Consider the following 15,562-nt stretch of genomic DNA (forward strand, 5'->3'; position numbering starts at 1 on the left):
CGCAGGCCAAACTTGACAATGTTGTGCATGCAAAAACGTCAATCATTGGTTTTTGTTTGACATATATTTTAAAGTGAAACATCGGAGTCTCAGCAACAGACTGTTGAATTGCCGATATGCATTTCAGCTGAGATTCTTGGGAAAAAGTCATTTCATTTAAAGACTGCAGGTGACCTACATGTACATATTACCTCAATTAACTTGTGCCCCCACACCGGTACCCCCTGTATATAGCCTTGCTGCTATTTTACTGCTTTAATTATTATGTATATATTTATTTTTTTAAACTTGATAAACTTATTTTTCTTAAAACTGCATTGTTGGTTAAGGGCTTGTAAGTAAGCATTTCACTGTAAGGTCTACTACACCTGTTGTATTCGACACGTGACAAATAAAATGTCATTTGATTTGATTTCCACCAGTGAGGATGATAAAGACATCACAGCCAAATAACATGTGACACTTCAGACCAGGCTGTTAATGAGCCAGCGCAAAGAATTACCTTGGCATGTCAAAACAATGTTGGGGAGGCTTGATGACTACTTTTAAAGAAGGAGCATCGGAGGGAAGAATTTTTACTTTTTCTTAAAAAGAGTTATGGCAAGTTTAAAGAGAGCAGTCATCTGTCTTTACAAAGGTGACAGATACCGTAAGAGAGAGAGAGACAGACAAACGTTGAGAACAGACTAAAAAGGTAAACAAACAACTCTTGTAGTTCTATTAACCTTCTGTCAGAATTATATAGAAAGTAATGTCATATCTAATAAACAGCAGAAACTAGGGATAACAACTACCCAGAAATACAATCCCCGTGAGAAAAAAATAACTAACCAATCACGTGACCGCGAACAAATGATTTAGTTTTTTGAACGCAAATCCTATTTTTCTCAGACAGTTCAAATGTCTTGTAAAACAACAATGTGACTGCAGTTATTACATTTTCCCACAGCTGGTGTGTGGTTTGCTTGTTTTTTTCCTCTCATTCAAGGGGTTTAATTAAATGGCAAAAGGAGAATGACACATTGAGGTGTCATATTCCATAGCTAATTATCACCAACACATACACTCGCAATAGTACTAACGTGTAACAATATACATACTTCCACTTCATTTACTCTGCTCTTTACTCTCCAATTAATAAATCCCACCAATCATAATGTCAAACAAGCTAGGAACATGACAACTGACACTCATATGCCATGAGTATGAAAGTGAAGCCATTTGTATTCAATTACACTTATCACAACACTGAAATGTGCTAAAATGGACACATCCCGAACAGTGTTTCACTGACTTAGAGTAAAGACCTTTGAGAAAAGGTTAACAAACCATGTCTTCTATCCACACACTGTAGCCTCAACAACCTCCTTTTCTCTTCTCCTGACATCAAAACGACTTGCAAGCACTAATAACGTCTACCAAAGATACCAACATCTCTCTGAATTACCAACAAGCTAGTGAAAGACATGAAACAGGAGAGCGAAAAAAATAAGAATATGTGGACGTACCTGGTCTACCGTCCAAGGCACCAAAGTCCAGCGAGTACTTGACCACGTGGTAATTGTTCCACACGTACAGGAGGTTGTCCCGCGGGTTGTAATCCACGGCGGCAATGTACTGGTACGAGTTGGGGAAGGGGATGTCCAGGAAGCCATCTTTACTCAGCTCCGTGTTGTAGATATAGTCAATCTTGTTCCCTGTTGCCTCGTTGTCGTCGTCTTCATATACCGACTTCACCACGTAGAGAATCCCGCAGATCATGAAGGAGTTGGAGGCCGATCGCTTGTCATAGGCGGTGTCCCAGGTTCCTTCCACGCGGAGGGTGTAGGGGTTGAGCTGGCTGATGACGATGCGCCCGTTGTTTTGCTCCGTGGCGTAGATGACCCACAGGCCGTTCTCGTCTACAGCGAGATCGATGTCCGACTTGCCGCCCCAGCGGTACGGTGAGGTGTCGTGGTAGTTGGCGTTGGCGATGATGGCCTCGCCGCTCTTGATGCGCGTGCGCAGGTCAAACTTGACGATGTTGCGCGTGCGCTCCTTGTTGAAGAACAGAGCGCCGTCGTATACTACAAAGCCTGTGCCGTCGACACGGTGCGGTAGTTTGTATGTGGTTGTGGGTCGCCCGGCGATGAAGTCCTCTTTGGAGGAGTACTCGGTCAGCGTGTCCGTGCGGTATGGCGTCCAGGGCATGTAGTAGATCTTGTCGGAGGCCTGGAGGGGGTCTTTACACCAGGCACCGGATTGGTGGTCCGACTCAAAGAGGTGTTCGCTCTGGTACACCCCTCGCAGCAAGCCGGGGCACAGGAATACTGAGGAGCCAAAATGGAGGAAAGACAATGCAGAGAGTTACTTTGGCATGAATGGGACATCAGTATTGGACTACTGCAACTAGAAGGACAAAGAAGGAAATCACCTCGACTTAAATGATCAAGACATTAACAAAGTTTACAATGCGTTAGCTTTAATACCTTGTATTGCTTTATGAATGTTCAATAACAAATAGAACTGATAAAATAAAGTGAGCTACTTTTGGAGCAGTGACACATTTGTTGTTGGTTTTGGCTATGTACTCCAGCACTTTGGATTTGAAATGATACAATGACTATTAGGTTAAAGTACAGACTGTCATTGGCAGGTAGCCTAGTGGTTAGAGCTTTGGGCCAGGAATCGAAAGTTTGCTAAATCGAATCCCTGAGCTCACAAGGTAAGAATCTGTTGTTCTGCTCCTGAACAAGGCAGTTAACCCACTGTTCCTAGGCCATCATTGTAAATAAGAATTTGTTCTTAACTGACTTGCCTAGTTAAATTAAGGTTAAATATATATATATTTTCTTAATAAAATAACATTTGAGGGCATGTTCATCCATATCGGGTGAACCATTACAGCAACTCTTGTACATAGTCCCTTCATTTTAGGGGACCAAAAGTCTCGGGACAAATGTATTTATTTATTAGTCAAAAGTTTAGTATTTGGTTCCATGTTCCTAGTACGCAATAATTACATCAAGCTTGTGACTCTACAAACTTGTTGGATGCATTTGCTGTTTGTTTTGGTTGCATTTCATATCATTTTGTGCCCATTAGAAGCAAATGCTAAATAATGTATTGTGTCATTTTGGAGTCACTTGTATTGGAAATACTACTACATTAATGTGGACGCTACCATGGTTACGGATATGAATGAATCGTGAATAATACTTATGCCACTGATTAAAATTCACGATTCATTCAGGATTATCTGCACTCATGGTAGCATCCACATTAATGTAGACATAAGTGGAAACATATTCTATTCTTATTCACAACGTGACAAGTACAAAGTGACAACAAAATAACACTACATTATTTACCATTCATTTCTATTGGGCACAAAATGATCTGAAACACAACCAAAGCAGAAAATGCATCCAGCAAGTTTTTAAAGTCACAAGCTTAATGTAGTCATGCATGCTATGAATATGGGACCAATTACTTAAGTTTTACAGCTTTAATACACAAGTTTTTTCCCAATGCCTTTAGTCCCCTAAAATTGGGGTGATTATGTAAAAAAAAAGTGCTGTAAAATCCTCAAATTAAAGCTCACTTTAACCTCAGTCATTTTATCATTTAAAATCACAGCCAAAGTCCAGAGCCAAAACAGCAACATTTTGTCACTATCCCAATACATGGAGCTCACTGTAGCTGTCAATGTTGATTAAATACATAAAACAAAGTTTGAGGCTAATATAATTTTGCAACATACACATGTACATACACACACAATGATTTCTCATTACACCAGCTATCCACATAATTACAAAAGGCATGTAATTAGTGCCAAAATCAATGTAATACAAAAAGCAATACATTCCATCCACTTATTGCATCCATCCCATCTCCTCCGAGCTATCAGTGGTTAAGGAATAACATTAATATGGACGTCTAATACAACAACAAAACATTAAAAGATTTTGATAAATAGTGCAAGCATAATTATTGGCAGCTGGGGCCCGGGAACACAACAATGACTATCAATATTAATACATGAGAATATTTTTTTCATTACTTCGGACGCTGGAGATATCTTCGATCTGTGACATTATGATTTAAAATGCATCTGCGTTCTAAACTAATTATACCCTAACTGGTTTGTACTCAAATCTTATGAAGCGATGCAGCGTATGAGTCGATAGTGTGCATCCCTTGCCGAAGGTGATTCTGTTTCAAGATCGATTAATCCTGGACCGCTGACTGAGTAAATTTCATGTTGGCCATCTTGATAAAAAGATTACATTTGAATTTAAATCCTACTCATACGAATGTAATACACAGAGCACATAATTTATTCGGACTACAACAAAACACAGGTTTATCTAAAGGGGAGCAATGACAGTGTCTCTTGAATTTATATTTTTTAGAGTGTTGAAGATTTACTTATTCTCTCTAAAACCCTCTAATACCATTTATATGATAACATATATAATCTTATTCCATTTAACATGCAACAAAACACACAGATACTGTTAAAAGTAGAGATAAGAGATTAAGGTCTATACTTTTAAAAAGAGTGATTTGACCATAGCATGTGATACTGATTCTAAGAGCAGCGCTGGTGTCAAGCGCTAGACAAAAGCAACAAAGCATTAAGATAACCAACTTGGGTGGAAGTGGTGAGGCTAAGATTCAGGGTGCGGTACACGAACAATAACAAAAACAGAACGTGTGCGAAAGCTTCAATGATTCTGACGGGCGAGGAAGCGGACACAGTCGGTGACAGGTTCTTCCCGGGGATTTGGGCGGAGGTGAAAGCAGTGTGCTCGGAGAAGAAAAACAAGCCATACTCCTCTGTAACCTCTTAAGATTAAACATGTTATCTACTTGCATGTGAATAATATATGGTGGTTCCAGCCGTCGACAGCACGCCTCCCTTGGCACGCATCAAGACAAGCACAAAAAATGCTAAGAGGGTCTCTACGGTTTAAGAAGGCTTTCGAAATCTAATGTGCCGTCGGTCGGTATTCCTCTACTGACAGGACAGAAACTGGGCTGGTTGCGTCCCATATCACACACTGATCCAAATGTAAGCTCTGGTTGAAAGTAATGCACTATATAGGGAGGAGGATGTCATTTGGGACGTACATAGAGCTTTTGAGGAGGCCGTTAGAAATGGATCCCAACACCCCAGACAAGGAGGTAAGTGACAGTGAAGGTTATTAGAAAGGAAACAAGGAATTAACAAGTGGCGGTGAGAGAAAACATGACTTAACAATGATAATTGGTGATAATTACAAGCGTTCATTGGTCAGATATGCTCCTCTTTACTTCAATTACCGACATTTGCATCATCTAGCTATTTAGCGGGAACTCTACTGTGAACAACTGCAAATGACTGATTCAGTGGTTAAACTAGGGTACTACATAGCATAGCTGGTAGACAGCAGCTGAAACCACAGAGATCTTATGAAGCCTATATGATCCTATATGTATACTGAACAAAAATAAACGCAACATGCAACAATTTCTACGATTTTACTGAGTTACAGTTCATATAAGGAAACCCATCAATTGAGATATTCATTCAGGCCTTGTATATGGATTTTACATGACTGGACAGGGGTGCAGACATGGGTGGGCTTGGGAGGCATAGGCCCAACCACTTGAGAGCCAGATGTGGAAGTCCTAGGCTGGCGTGGTTACATGTGGTCTGCGTTTGTGAGTTTGGTTGGACGTACTGCCAAATTCTCTAAAACAATGATGGAGGCAGCTTATGGTAGAGAAATTAACATTACATTTTCTGGCAACAGCTCTGGTGGACATTCCTTCAGTCAACATGCCAATTGCACGCTCCCTAAAAACTTGAGACATCTGTGGCATTGTGTTGTGTGACAAAAAACAGCACATTTTAGAGTGGCTGTTTAATTGTCCCCAGCACAAGGTGCACCTGTGTAATGACCTGGCTGTTTAATCAGCTTCTTGGTATGCCACACTTGTTAGGTGGATGGAATATCTTGGCAAAAGAGAAATGCTCACAAACAGGAATGTAAACACATTTGTGAAAAATAAGCTTTTTGTGCGTATGGAATACTTCTGGGATATTTTATTTCAGCTCATGAAACATGGGACCAACACTACACATGTTGTGTTTATATTTTTGTTCAGTATAATTCTATGGTTAAAACATAACCTGGTCTCAGAGCATTTCATATTATTCTGTATGGAAATACGAGGCACTCAATTTACTATGATATGTTACGTTTCGTATGGCATGTATTAATTTGTGGATGTCCATAACCCATTTCATATTATATGTTTTTGCAAAACGCACAATATGTTACGAATTTGCTAAACGTGTGATATATTACGAAATCGAGCTAGCTCGCTAATGTTAGCTGGGTTAGGGTTACGTTTAGGAGTTTGGTTAAAGGGTTAAGTTTAGGGTTAGGGGAAGAGTTAGTTAAAAGGGTTATGGTTCGGGGAAGGGTTAGCTAACATGCTAAATTGTTTTAAAACAGATATAAAGTAGTAAGCAGTTGAACAGTTGCTAATTAGCTAAAATTGTCCGTGATGAGATTTGAACTCGCAACCAGCCTACTTTCAATAGTTTTTGCCTTAAGTAACCATTGGACTTATGTAACCATACCAAACATAAAATATCATACTAAATTGAGTGTCTCGGATTTACGTACTCTACCGGTCCAAAATGTTAAAACATTCTAATCTTTTTCTATATTTTTTATATTTTCTACGTTGTAGAATAGTAGTGAAGACATCAAAACTATGAAATAACACATATGGAATCATGTAGTAACCAAAAAAATGTGTTAAACAAATCAAAATATATTTTATATTTGAGATTCTTCAAAGTAGCCACCCTTTGCCTTGATGACAGCTTGGCACACTCTTGGCATTCTCTCAACCAGCTTCACCTGGAATTGCTTTCCCAACAGTATTGAAGGAGTTTCCACACATGCTGAGCACTTGTTGACTGCTTTTCCTTCACTCTGTGGTCCGACTCATCCAAAACCATCTCAATTTGGTTGAGGTCGGGGATTGTGGAGGCCCGGTCATCTGATGCAGCACCATCACTCTCCTTCTTGGTAAAATAGCCCTTACACCCTTACACAGCCTGGAGGTTTGTTGTGTCATTGTCCTGTTGAAAAACAAATGACATGCCACTAAGCCCAAATCAGATGGGATGGTGTATTGCTGCTGAATGCTGTGGTAGCCCATTGGTTGAGTGTGCCTTGAATTCTAAATCACAGACAGTGTCACCAGTAAAGCACCCCCACACCATAACACCTACTCCTCCATGCTTTACGGTGGGAAATACACATGCAGAGATCATCCATTCATGCACACCGCGCCTCACAAATACATAGTGGTTGGAACCAAAAATCACCAATTTAGAATCCAGACCAAAGCACATAACTTCCACTTCCAATGGTCTAATTTCCATTGATCATGTTTCTCTGCCAAAGCATGTCTCTTCTTATTGGTGTCCTTTAGTTGTGGTTTCTTTGAAGCAATTTGACCATGAAGGACTCCTCTGAGTAGTTGGGGTCTTCCATTCTTGTGGCGGTCCTCATGAGAGCCAGTTTCATCATAGCACTTGATGGTTTTGGCGACTGCATTTTCAAAGTTCTTGAAATGTTCTGGATTGACTGACCTTCGTGTCTCAATGTAATGATGGACTGGTCTTTTACTTGGTCTTTTACCAAATAGGGCAATCTTCTATATACCCCCCACCTACCTTGTCAAAACACAACTGCTCAAATTTTACAAGGCACACCTGTTAATTGAAATGCATTCCAGGAGGCATCCTCATGAAGCTGGTTGAGAGAATTCCAAAAGTGTGCAAAGCTGTCATCAAGGCAAAGGGTGGCAATTTGAAGAATATCAAAAACATTTTGATTTGTTTCCACACTTTCCACACTTTTTTGGACACTACATGATTCCATATGTGTCATTTCATAGTTTTCAGGTCTTCACTATTATTGTACAATGTAGAAAATAGTAAAAAATAAAGAAAAAACCTTGAATGAGTAGATGTTCTAAAACTTTTGACTGGTAGTATACATACTAATATGAAATGCTCTGAGGCCAGGTTGTGAAAAGGTTATAGCTCAACATAACATTTTAGCCAAAGACATTTTATGCGAGTGTCAAAATGTTGATGTGGATATTGGTTCTATCGGTGCTCCCTGAACTTAAACATGACTTGATTTCTCAAGGGCCAGGGCCAAAACATAAAAACAACAACTACGTCCACTAAACCGGGTCTTGGGCTCAGGTACAGTAGTAGACTATCATGTACTATCAAATATATTAACGTATGGGTGTCTTAGTACATTCTGCCATATTGACTGGGAGTCACTGAAGGTTACAGCATGTTAGGCCTATAATCTGAAATTCTGACAGTTTATTGAGCGAGGCTATTGATTGGTGTCCACACATTTGGTTTTTAATATGCTGCTGCTGAATAACATGAACAAAATAACTTTCAATTACCTCGGAAATAGAATGTTCTGGATATATAAAGATAGTGAATGAAAGATATGGAGTGGGGTGCATGTGAAGTGTATTACGGTAGAAAGATAGGCATCTGTTTTACTATGTTAAGGGACATTTTGACAATGTAAATGCAGTGATATTGTCAAAACACTATCCAAACAATTCTAAACATTAAAATATGACTTGTATATGTACTATTGAAAAAAATCTTTGCTTTGCGTGAACTTCATAGAATTTCATCATAGGTTCTGTATTCTACAAGTTTCCTTTCAAGTGTTAGCAGTGTTTTAGTCTAGATTGATTGACACTAGCGCCTTTTACATGTAAAAAAAAAATGGAGACCACAATTTCCATCACCAACGATATTACTTGATGTTGGACCCCACCTTTTTTATGAGAAAGAACATTACAGACATGGTTATCACTACCAGTAGATAGATTAAATTAGCAAACATGAGAAGGTCATTAAAAATCAGATGGATAACACAAGAGAAAAGCTGCTATGGCAACCCCCATCACCAAGCAAAGCATGAATCCCAGTGAACTCTAGGTGAAATAAAGGAGTGGGCATTTAGTTACCTTTTTGTTCCACTTCTATTTTAGGCATGAGGAGAGAAAAAAAGAGAGAGAGATACAGAATAGATTAATGATGCAATAATTGGCAAGTTTACCTCAGCAGGTCAAACACATTGGAACAATAGCACAGTGGATCATGAGGTTAGTTAGTAGCAGAGTAGTTGTGACCAAACATTCAATAACATATCTCTGGGGAAGGAAATGTGTCACTCGTCACACACAGCCTGTGGGAGAAAAGTGAGATTAAGTAATATCTTTAGAAGTGTGAACACGGCTTTGAAGCGATGAGAACTCCAAGTAGGAGGGAGGGAGAGAGAGAAAAAAAACGCTAAATGACTTGTCCAGAAGTTAACTCCAGAGGCGTTCATTAAAAACGGCAGAACATACGGTTGCATTCCATGTAGACTCCTTCAGTCTGGCTGAACGCTCGTTCAGGAGTCACACAAGAGGGAACACGAGTGCATCATGTGCAGATTGGAAGAACAAAAACACATTTTCTTTAAATTGATAACTGGTGATTTATCACCTGTGGGTTGATAAGGCTATAACAATTAACAACATATGGCCACCTACATTATAGTGCTAGCAGGAGAGAAGGGACGCAAATGAAATCATTTGTTCATATGGCAAATTCCCTTTGCAGATGCGAAACTGTCGACAACCATCACGAGTAATTGTTGAATCAATCATAACGACAGCAAACAACTGCAAACCTGTGCCTATCTATGCTAGGGAAGCCCGACAGACAGACCAACAATGGCTATGGTTTTGTATGATTCACTTGTGTTACGTATGGATTCATGCTGCTATTCAACCTCCTCATTGTATACGCTAATTGTATGGTCTTCTGGTGAGGAGTGGCAGGACTTTAACGTAGTGGCATGTAAGCCCTGTTCGCCAGCCGTGTGTGACAAAGCCTGTCCAGTGAGACTAAGTGTAATATTACTGTACGGTTTGAATATGAACTTTATTCAATAATCATTGTTGTAGATGCCTCTAGTCAGTGTATGCTGGAATAGAAGGGCTTGTTTGCTGGTCGAAGACGAGCAAGCAAGTCTAAATGTAATATAAATACCGTATGTAGCTAAATGATTGCAGCAATTGTTGCACTTAAAAACGACATGATTAACTAGACATGTATTTGATGTAAGTCCCTGTGGTCTGTGCTTCAAAGTTTCCACGAGGTAAAGATCTTGGATCAGCTTCTCCTCCTCCAATTCTAACTTTAAACATTAATGAGTGTAATAAGGGACTGCGGTTGAAAATGAGCTGGCTGGCTAAAACCGACATTTTCCAAAATGTTGATTAACGTGCACCGTTTCTGTGAAAATAAAAGTAAGAAAGTAAACTTTAGGGGCAACTTCACCCTACACCCTCTTAGGCCTCACTCCCCCCTATCTGAGATATCTACTGCAGCCGTCATCCTCCACATACTACACCCGTTCTGCCAGTCACAATCTGCTAAAGGTCCCCAAAGCACACACATCCCTGGGTCGCTCGTCTTTTCAGTTCGCTGCAGCTAGCCACTGGAACGAGCTGCAACACAACACTCAAACTGGACAGTTTTATCTCAATCTCTTCATTCAAAGACTCAATCATGAATACTATTACTGACAGTTGTGGCTGGTTTGCGTGATGTATTCTTGTCTCTACTTTCTTGCCCTTTGTGCTGTTGTCTGTGCCCAACAATTTTTGTACCCTGTTTTGTGCTGCTTCCATGTTGTGCTTCTGCTATGTTGTGTTGCTACCATGCTGTGTTTTCATGTGTTGCTGCCATGCTATGTTGTTGTCTTAAGTCTTTCTTTGTGTAGTGGTGTGGTTCTCTTGTTGTGATGTGTGTTTTGTCCTATATTTTTTATTTAATTTATTTTTAATCCCAGCCCCCATCCCCGCAGGAGGCCTTTTGGTAGGCCGTCACTGTAAATAAGAATGTGTTCTTAACTGACCTGCCAAGTTAAATAAAGGTTAAATAAATTAACTTAAAGAAATACTCCATAAGGTTCTAGTCTACAAGGGGCTGGTTCCCTGGTGGGGTTAACGGCAGGACAGGCATCTGCCCCCATGGGACTGCTCCCCTCCCCTAATGCTAGATCTAATAAAACCAAATTAACCCCAGTTAGCAGGGCAGTTCCTCCTCAAAACTGAGGGGAAGAGAGAGAGGGGGCGGGGCACAGAGTGAGGGAAATGAAAGGGGGAGAGATGAGAGTGAGGCACAGAGAGTCAGAAATAAATTAATAAAAACGGAGAGAGGGAAGGAGAGGAAGAGAGTGAAGCACAGAAAGAAAGAAAGTGAGTCAAAACTGGATATTGAGGAAGAGAGAAAGGCACAGAGATACATTGAAGAACAAGAACAAAAGGGGAAGAGAGAGGGGGGCGCGATTGAGAGAGAAGATTTCATTCTGTTTTCAAAAAGACTCATACTATGCCTGACCACGCACCGTTGATATGGCAACTCAATATATTCTGATCCCTTGTTGTTTCGTCTTGATCTTCACGAAGCGTTAGGAATGATCAATTCAGCCAGATTTCAGCTACAGTATATCAATGATGACCACAGCTTGAAACTGGGAATGGACGAGCACACAGAACACAAACACAGCGTGTTTGAGGGAATCAGTCGGAGCAAAGGCGAGAACTCATCTTGATTATTGAGGGCTTGTTTCCCCAGATGTTCCAGCATGCTCAACGGAGAATCTCCATCGAAAATGAGTAGTTTGGGGTGCAAGGTGATTTCCAGATCAGTGATCCTATGCAGTCTGACAGCAATGTAGTTGATCTCAAACAATTATCATTTAACAACACACATTACAAACTGAATCTAGGCAAACAGACAATGTCAACCTCTCACATTAAACTCTAATCTTCCACCAGACCATGAGCTACCACACAACATAAAGGCAGGGTGTTACTGTATTTGTTTGAGTGATCGCTAGCGGTTGCGAGGTAGGGTAACGGTCTATAACAAAGCCCATTAGCGCTTTAAGAGATGGCGGGATGGCGAAGCGACGGGCGACCAAGTAGCAGCGGGACACGCCGGGGATCCTCGTCGCAATACGCAGCCACGCCCGTGGATACACGTTACCCATGTTTCCTGTCATCGCTCGTCAGGACGGAATCTTCTGTGTACGTCCCCAAGGTCAAACATGAAATTTCTCGGGCTGTTTGAGATTATTTATCTAGCGGCAGCGTGGTTGGGATACTAGCGACGTAGCCGGAATATCTAAATTCAGTGGCACTAAGATAAAAGAATGGAATGAAGGAGGGGATATGGAGAGACGGGTGACTTGATTCATATGAAAAGGCGCCTACCCCATTGTGACCTTAATACGATTTTGGTCATGGTTGTCATCGAGTCATTAAAATGCACTCCACTCTCTCTTCCTCCCGCTCTCCACGATAAGTGCAGAGGGAAAGAAACAGAAGACAATGTAAAACAGAGTGTACTAAGTGGACTGGCAGAGCCAAGCGATCTTCTCAAAGCAGAATGGTTTATGGATATATCCTCTCCAAATCAGACTGATATGCCATGGATAGCAATGCATTTAGACAGTTCAGAGAGAGTGTCATACAGAAATGTCACTTCAACAACTTTTAGCAGTACATTTATCTTGGTCAAGAAGAGAACTAACCCCTATGAACCCTACTAGCGTTGGATCGACAACAGCTTCGACGTAGAACAGGAGCAGAAGTCTTCAACGATACAACGTATGACCTTCCGGCACAGTGGAGTGAATGTAAAATGGCTTCTAGGCCAAACACAGCCTCTGCTGCACTAGAGTAGATATATTCATTGTCTATTTTCATATTTGGCCAAGGGCACAAACAGCAAGGTCTTTCCTGCTATCTGCTGAAGCAGGGGTCGTATACAATTAACCCAGAAATAGATTCCTCGTTGTTATTCCTGTAAATATATATGGTAGACATAGTGTCATGTGTTGATGGCTGTGATGGAGAAGATGGTGACAAAGGTGACGATACCTTTTCGTTTCATTCTAATGTGTAAGATCATCATCTACCACCGACTATGATGTCTAATATTCAACACAGCTGTAACTGCACTGCCATGTGTTGGCAGCAGATAGGAATTCAACACCAAGTAATTCACCATGCAAAACGCAGACGTGTCAAAAGGGCACATGGTCTCAAGTGAATCTAATTGGTCAAGCTGCCCTATCAAATCAAATAAGCCGCTTGGACACCCTATGCATTTTTATTAGGAAAATGACGTTAATATCTAGAATGTCGCTTTTTATGTAGAGGCATTTAGTGATTTCCATCAATATGGACAACCTTAATGCTATATGACATTGCAAATTAACACCGCATATTCATGTAATGTTGAGTCATGCCCCCTCCGTCCTAAATAATAATAATACAATTTATTCGTAACACGTTTTTCAAAATCTCTCAAAAAGTGTCACAAAAAATAAATGATAATAACTATAATCAATGAGTATTTAATACACATACGCTACTGGTCAAACGTTTTAGAGCACCTACTCATTCAAGGATTTTTCTTTATTTTTACTATATTTTCTACAATGTAGAATAATTGTGAAGACATCAAAAATACGAAATAACAAAAAGTGTGAGAAGAAAAAAAATCGAAATATATTTTATATTTGAGATTCTTCAAATACACCCTTTGCCTTGATGACAGCTTGGCATTCTCGCAACCAGCTTCATGAGGAATGCTTTTACAACAGTCTTGAAGGAGTTCTCACATTGGCACTTGTTGGCTGCTTTTCCTTCAATCTGAGGTCCGACTCATCCCAAACCAATTCAATTTGGTTGAGGTCGGGGATTGTGGAGGCCAGGTCATCTGATGCAGCACTCCATCACTATCCTTCTTGGTATCCTTCTCACACAGCCTGGAGGTGTGTTGGGTCATTGTCCTGTTGAAAAACAAATGATAGTCCCACTAAGCCCAAACCAGATGGGGTGGTGTATTTCTGCAGAATGCTGTGGTAGCCACGCTGGTTAAGTGTCCTAAATAAATCACAGAAAGTGTCACCAGCAAAGCAACCCAACACCGTAACACCTCCTCCTCCATGCTTTACGGTGGGAAATACACATGCGGAGATTATCCGTTCACCCACACCGCGTCGCACAAAGACATGGCAGTTGGAACCAAAAATCTCCAATTTGGACTCTAGACCAAAGGACAAATTTCCACTGGTCTAATGTCCATTGCTCGTGTTTCTTGGCCCAAGCAAGTCTCTTCTTATTATTGGTGTCCTTTAGTAATGTTTTCTTTGCAGCAATTCTACCATGAAGGCCTGATTCACACAGTCTCCTCTGAACAGTTGATGTTGAGATGTGTCGGTTACTTAAACTTTGAAGCATTTCTTCGGGCTGCAATTTCTGAGACTGGTAACTCTAATAAACGTATCCTCTGCAGAAGGGGTAACTCTGGGTCTTCCATTTTTGAGGCGGTCCTCATGAGAGCCAGTTTCATCATAGCGCTTGAAGGATTTTGCGACTACACTTGAAGAAACTTTCAAAGTTCTTGAAATGTTCCATATTGACTGACCTTCATGTCTTAAAGTAACAATGGTATGTCGTCTCTCTTTGCTTATTTGACCTGTTCTTGCCATAATATGGACTTGGTCTTTTACCAAATAGGGCAATCTTCTGTATACCTCCCATTACCTTGTCACAACACAACTGATTGACTGAAATGCATTCAGATGGAAATAAATTCCTCAAATGAATTTTTAAGGTGGCACACCTGCTAATTGAAATGCATTCCAGGTGACTTCCTCATGAAGCTGGTTGAGAGAATGCCAAGAGTGTGCAAAGCTGTCATCACGGTAAAAGGTGACTATTTGAAGAATCTCAAATATAAAATGTATTTTGATTCGTTTAACACTTTTTTGGTTACAACATGATTCCATATGTGTTATTTCATAGTTTTGATGTCTTTACTATTATTCTACAATGTAATAAATAGTAAAAATAAAGAAAAACCTTTGAATGAGTAGCTGTTACAAAAGTTTTGACTGGTAGTGTATGTTAGAATTAGAAAATAATAATGGCTTCTGCATAATGCTAAAGGCCTTTAGTGACCTTGTAACCCTCTTAAAGCCCTCTTAAGCCCTGCCCACGTGAACGACAGCTGTATGGATCTGCATTTAAATAATTAACATTTCACAATTTCATCATTATAGCGACGAGGTGGCAGAATGGTATCATTAGGCGCTAATAGAGATTCATGGCTGAGCGGAGGCCATTTTGGTCATTTTTCACCCTCTTTCTTCCCCTCCTTTCTTCCTGTTCTCTGAACCTAGGAGGGCACAGTGACTAGACTCCCACATCTTAATTAATGACACAAATTAGAGGGCTTTGAATAGCATGTGCCTGGGGGGGGTGGTCACGTATACAATTTCTATTATTTTTCCCTGAGGGGCGGGGGTTGGGTCACGGGTACAATTGCTCGGTCTAAGTCTCTGCCTCCTGTGCCTCCTTGCCCCTGTCCCTCTGACTCCTTCCGCCC

At 40.5% G+C, this 15,562-nt stretch overlaps 1 protein-coding gene across 11 annotated transcripts in view; it reads right to left on the minus strand.

Annotated features, from left to right (window-relative positions):
- LOC135516327 (adhesion G protein-coupled receptor L3-like) overlaps positions 1-15,562 on the minus strand; it is a 318,499-nt gene that overhangs the window by 151,729 nt on the left and 151,208 nt on the right. For 8 of the 11 annotated variants that reach the window (XM_064940524.1, XM_064940521.1, XM_064940523.1 and 5 more), the window contains 2 exons: positions 9,069-9,084; positions 1,509-2,317 (listed from right to left, as the gene is read on the minus strand). In XM_064940524.1, the coding sequence (XP_064796596.1) occupies positions 1,509-2,317; positions 9,069-9,084 (825 nt within the window). The remainder of the gene's footprint in view (positions 1-1,508; positions 2,318-9,068; positions 9,085-15,562) is intronic. The other 3 variants (XM_064940528.1, XM_064940527.1, XM_064940520.1) reach the window with 1 other exon arrangement.

The sequence above is a fragment of the Oncorhynchus masou genome, chromosome 27, assembly GCF_036934945.1.
Source record: "Oncorhynchus masou masou isolate Uvic2021 chromosome 27, UVic_Omas_1.1, whole genome shotgun sequence".
NCBI classification, from domain to species: Eukaryota; Metazoa; Chordata; class Actinopteri; order Salmoniformes; family Salmonidae; genus Oncorhynchus; species Oncorhynchus masou.